This window comes from Morone saxatilis, unplaced genomic scaffold (assembly GCF_004916995.1).
Source record: "Morone saxatilis isolate NCDOM2014 unplaced genomic scaffold, NCSU_SB_2.0 Contig8, whole genome shotgun sequence".
Taxonomy (NCBI): Eukaryota; Metazoa; Chordata; class Actinopteri; family Moronidae; genus Morone; species Morone saxatilis.
The window spans coordinates 84,040-89,846 of record NW_023340257.1 but is presented as its reverse complement, the minus strand read 5'-3'; the positions used below and the strand labels follow the sequence as shown (position 1 = coordinate 89,846).

The 5,807-nt window shown below is 44.7% G+C and overlaps 1 protein-coding gene across 1 annotated transcript; it reads right to left on the bottom strand.

Annotated features, from left to right (window-relative positions):
• Positions 1-388: 388 nt before the first annotated feature.
• LOC118341630 (protocadherin Fat 3-like) lies at positions 389-3,717 on the bottom strand (the record flags this gene model as incomplete). The annotated part of the gene is given in 1 exon segment (XM_035679931.1): positions 389-3,717. A coding segment is annotated over 1 exon segment (3,311 nt), but the record flags the coding sequence as incomplete, so codon positions are not given.
• Positions 3,718-5,807: the final 2,090 nt, after the last annotated feature.

Here is a 5,807-nt window from a genome sequence, read left to right as displayed (position 1 = left end):
CAAATTGCTCCTGATGCTGTGTGTCGGTGTGTGAATGTGTATGAATGCATTAGTTACCGTTCAATGGTTTGCCATCACTGTCTGAATGTGTGTGAAAGGGTGAATGTGGCACATAGTGTAAAAGCGCTTTGATTGGTTGGAAGACTAGAAAGGCGCTATACAAGTACAGGTCCATTTACCATTTACACTCATTATGTGTATTACTTAATCCACGTTGTGTTGTGTTGACTCGATGTCCAGGACATCTAATTCTTTGCTCAAAGTCAGTTTAAGATTTAAAAAGTCTGTCTTCCACTATTTCATCTCCAATTGTATGTACTTTAATCTCAGGAATAAGGTCAAACTGATGAGAAGCATGGTACACAAGACAATTTTCAAAGAAAACTCACCTGTCTCTTCATCAATGGCAAATCGTCCAAGCCCACTCCCATCATGAATGGAGTACTGGATTTCTCCATCTCTGCCAGCATCGTCATCATTAGCGGTGACTTGGAGTAGGGTAGTTCCAATCCTGGCATTCTCTTTAACTAATCCAGTCATGGCAAAGTGGGAAAAGTATGGAGTGTAGAGGTTTTCATTCACATCAACTACCTCAACCTCCACAAAGGTGACAGACAAAAGAGAAACAGGCCTTCCCTTGTCTTTGGCCTTCACAGTGAGGTTGTAGAACTGCTGGGTCTCATAGTCCAGCTCTTTTGTCAGCCGAATAGCCCCACTGGCCCTGTCTACTTCAAACCATCCATTGTAGTCGTTGGCTAGAGAATACCGGACCTGGCCTCCTAGCCCTAAGTCAGGGTCCTGGGTTTCTAACCAGGCTACAACAGTTCCTACTGGAAGATCCTCCAGAGCTCTGGCTTTGTACACATTGGGAATAAATAGTGGGGGGCAGTCATTCACATCCTCCAATATGATTTTCAAAGTGGTCACAGAAAACTTTTGGCTCCCTTTCTCTGCCTTGTCCCGAGCCTGAATTTTCAGGTTGAAAGCTGAAACATACTCTCTGTCTAGTTGGCCAGCAACATACACTATCCCATTAGTGGAATTGATACCAAACTGAGTGGTGCTGGTCAAAACTGAGTACACAATCTCCCCACTAGGTCCAAGATCTTTGTCAGTGGCATCAACTTGGATAACATCTGTACCTATGGCAGTGTTTTCAGGTATGACAATTACATAGCCTCCTTCTTGCAAAAACTGGGGTGCATTATCATTAGCATCCTCTATGTAGACAGTAAGCAAACGCCAAGCAGTTTTCTGTGGCAGGCCAAGGTCATAGATAGTCAGATTGAGAAGATAGCGATCCCTCTTTTCCCTGTCCATGGGCAGGAAGACACTGATAAGGCCAGTCTCCATGTCGATGGCAAAACAGCTGTCAGTGTTTCCATCTGAAATGGCGTATAGAATCTGACCATTGAAACCTGTGTCACCATCAAAGGCATTCACCTTGAATACACTTGAGCCAACCTTTAGGTCTTCCTGCACAGCAATATCTGTGGGAAAAGCTTTGTCAAACTGGGGTGTTTGCCGATTGACAGAGAAAAGGTCAATAAAACCTTCCTCAATTTGGGGCTTGGTGCTAGCTTTGGACTTTTTGAGTAACTTTTCGGCTAACTTTTGGGCAACTCTTGTGTCTTTACAGTTGAAACTTTTTGGAGGAGATTTCCCATGAACAACTGATATGTTAACAAACATCGGGTCAGAAAAGTTCTCACCATCTGTGGCAGTAATTTTAAGACTAAAGACACCATTCTTTGGACTGGCTGTGGTAAGTGAACGTTGCAGTGAGAGAACCCCTGAATCCGGGTTGAGGTCAAAGTACCCCCATTCATTCCCTGAAATGATCTTATATTTTACTAGCTCTAACTCATCTATATCAATCGCAGACATTGTTGTAATTACTTCATCCACTGGGAAATCCCTAGAGATCACACCCTGGCATGCAACTTTCTCAAACAATGGCTGGTTATCATTTACATTTTCCAGGTGGATTGTTACATTGACTTCACTTTCCCGCCTGTAAGGTGACCCCCAGTCAGATGCTCTAACAACAAAGAGAAAGCTCTCGGATGAGGATTCAAAGTCCAACTCTTTAATAGTGCTGATGATACCAGAAAACTGATTGATTTTGAAGGGTAATGGCTGAAGGCTGGAAATGCTGTAAGTTATGTATCCATTTTCTCCTTTATCCTCATCCACTGCAGAAACTGTTAATACATTGGTTCCAACTGGTACACTTTCATTGACCAAAACCTCATAAGAGGACTGATCAAATGTTGGTGTGTTGTCATTGGCATCCTCAACGATTACTCGCACTTTAACTTTGATCTCGCTATCTATTTCTAATACCTCAAGATTAAAGACATGCTGGGCCACCTGAGTGAACCAGCGAGTGGTGGAAATTACGCCTGTTACTGTGTTCATTTGGAAAAAAGCTGAATCAGCAGAGGGTGTCAGGATATATTCTGCATCATCAGGCTCTGGCGTGATTTTAACAGCCTCTACAATTGTGCCAGGTGGTGAAATCTCATTCAGACTAACATCATACAACTCCCGCTCAAACTTGGCTTCCACTGTCAGCTGTTTTTTGACCATAATGTGGACAACCTTGACGGCAGAGAATTTCTGTGGGTTTCCCTTGTCTTTAGCCTGCAAAGTAAGGTTACAACCATAAGGGTAGGTCTTCCAATTTACAGACTCAGAGGCTTTTATTGCAAACTCGCCTTCCTCAAATCTTTCTACAAAAAACGTCTCTGAGGGATCTCCACCCACAATGACCAGTGAGTCTATTTCTCCATTTAAACCTTCATCTAAGTCCTCAACAGTGATCATGGCATAAACAGGGTTTTTATCAAGCCACAAGGGGCTGTGGGTTACCACATTCATGACTGGGGCATGCTCATTCACACGCTCTATATGGACAAAAAGCTTGGCTGTGCTGCTGACACCATTATTTCCATAGAGCTTCATGCCGCGGTCCACAGCAAGGATTTCTAAGTCGTACCGGTTCTGCTCATCAACATTGAGCTTTCCACTGAGAGATACCACTCCACTGGTAGGGTTTACTGCAAACAACTCAATTTTCTCTTTGAAAAAATAGTAGAACTCCCCATTGGAGCCAATATCTGCATCAGTGGCGGTAACTTGTGCTATGCTGGTCCTGAGAGGGGTGCTCTCCGCTATTGTGACTGAGTAAGTGGTGGGTGAGAACAAAGGTCGCAGGTCATTCATATCCAAGACCTGGATGCTGACTTTAGTCCAGGTCTCAAGGAGGGCCTCTCCTTTGACAGAGGCTTTCACTGTCAATACATAGTTATCCTGAATCTCTCGGTTTAAGATAGCTGCATTGCCACCTTTAGTCCTTATGCGCAAAAAGCAGAAGTCACCCAGCACATACTCTTCTGCCTTGAAAAACCCTTCATCATCACCTGAGGTGATCCTGTAGCGGATCTCCCAGGAGCGCAGGGCCTGGTGGATGCCCATTTTAACTTTACTGTTGACATAGGTGCGTGCTGCTGAGTTTTCATAAACCGTAGCATGGTAGACAGCCTCAGTGAAGCCAAAGTGAGGTCCATCCTGAGGAGCCCCCTGGGTGTTCTGGCTGCAGCAGGGTGGTGGCTTGAAGAGCAGCAACAGCAATAGCAGGACCAGGCTGAGAAGAGGGGCTCGCATGCCTGCCCACTGGCCCATTTTCATATCCATCCCATCATCATTCCATCCTGAAACAGAAAGACAGAAAGAGAGACGGACAAAAAGGTCAGCAGTGGGAGGGATTTACAGGGTACTAATTATCCATTAGACAACAGAGATTGGAAGTGGGAAGGGGAGGGGGCATTCACAGTAACCGGACAACCAGTATGAAGGCTGACATCATCCTTGTGTGGTCTCTGGATACTGGTAGTCAATTGCAAGTTTCTGAAAAACCAGAGGTGGTTTGAGAAGGAACAAAATAATTGTACGGCTAGTGTAACATCACCAAAAAAAACATCAAAGAAAATAACTGCAGAGGACAAAATGATGGGCTGCTATACCATGACCGTATCATAACCCTATTCCTAAAATACATGTAAACTGCAGCCTGGTGTCTTAAAACCATGGAATATCTCCTGAATCAAGCCAGATATGGTTTTGAAACTGTGTTCAGATCTTGTTGTCTTTTTTTTTTAGAAAAAAAGTCTTCTGAAAGTAAGCAGCCACAAATATGTGCCAATTCTGGGTTTTGGGAGAAAAGCCTGATCCGGTTAAAGCCATGTTGTGGCCATAGGAGTGCCACAGTGGTCAGCATTTCGATGACTCTGCACTTTCCACCACAAGGGTTGGAGAGATGGGGCAAGAAAAGACAGGCTGTGTCCAAGCACAGTGATAATAACACACTGCTGAAGTGCACCGGTGAAACTACAAATTCTCAACAACACACACAGACACATCTACGACCAGTTCCGAGTACAAATCAGAGTACAAACTTCTTTTTGTTTCAAGAGGGAACGGAATCCAGTGTGAACTTCTGACTAAAAGAAAAAAACGCTTTGTGAGCGTGACCATAAACCATCTCATCTGAAACAAAGCAAACCAATGTCTAAGACTGCATTTAAATACAATTCAACAGTCATTCTGGAAGAAAGGCTAGAATCCACCCGAGTAAAATGCCAAAAACAACACTTCAGTTTTCATCTGACCTTAAACTGTCATTGTCAACTTCAGTCAGTGAGAGTGGATGTGGGGGTGACCAGTGGGGTTTCGAGGACTTTCCTGCTGGAAATGTCTAGGAGCAGTCTCAGGGGAGGCACAGTAATGATGCCTCAACACTGCATTAACCCTACTGAACCCAGGCATTGTGTTAAATTTTCAGTCTGTATGTACAAAGTCTGGATTTGTTTTTTTAAAGTTTTTATGACCCCGGTCCTTCTCTTTTTCTTATTTACACTTAAGATAAATATGATTTGAGCTTCTCATCATGATTTAGATCTGTGATTCTTAAGCTTCTTAAACAGCTAATTTAAAATATACAGTATGCCCATAGATTTGTGTTCAGCCCATCTGATAGGGCTGTTGAGTTAGACAAGAATATATAGAAACAACCATTTGAAGAATTGGACTTGTACTTGTCAGATTCACCCATTCATACATTCCACCGTTGGCTGTCGAGGTGGTGTCCAGCCAACGATGTGGGCTTCATTGATAACTGGCAACCTTTTTGGGGAAAACCTATGTCTCTTTCCTCACCTGGTCAGCAGAGAGGGACAGATTGGGGCTCGGGGGCAGGGTGTTTGGAGGTGTGAGGGGGGATGGAGGTGTGAGAGGAGGAGGGTGAGAGTGTCGGTGGGGGGGGATGGGGGGCAGTATAGAGGGTGGGGGAGTGGGTGGCTAGAGTGCTGTGTGGTGGGGGGGGGTGGGGGGTTGATGAGGGGGGAAAAACAGGGTGTGTAGACAGGGGGGCTGCAGCAGGGGGATGGCTGGACCGGGAGAGGGTTGGATGTCTGATTGAACCTGTTGAAATAGGTTCAGATCATTCACCACTTCTGGTCCCCACAGCCTTGGGAGTCAGTTGTCTTTATAGCCCTGAGATGGTTTCAGGCTTCTCCAAACTCACTGATGTTGTTCTGCTGCGGGCTGATCCTCCATTTTCTTCTGTATCTGTTCTTCTCTCTATGCTTCCACTTTCAGCTCCTTCTGCAGCAGACTTTAAGCTTCTAGCCTTCGTTTTCCAGACTTAAAGACGCTCTTTTCTCCTTCAGCAGGGCTTATGTCGCGGATTTGATCCAGTTTTGGTTGGTTGGAGGAAACTGTAAGTGCTGGTGGGTACAGTGTTT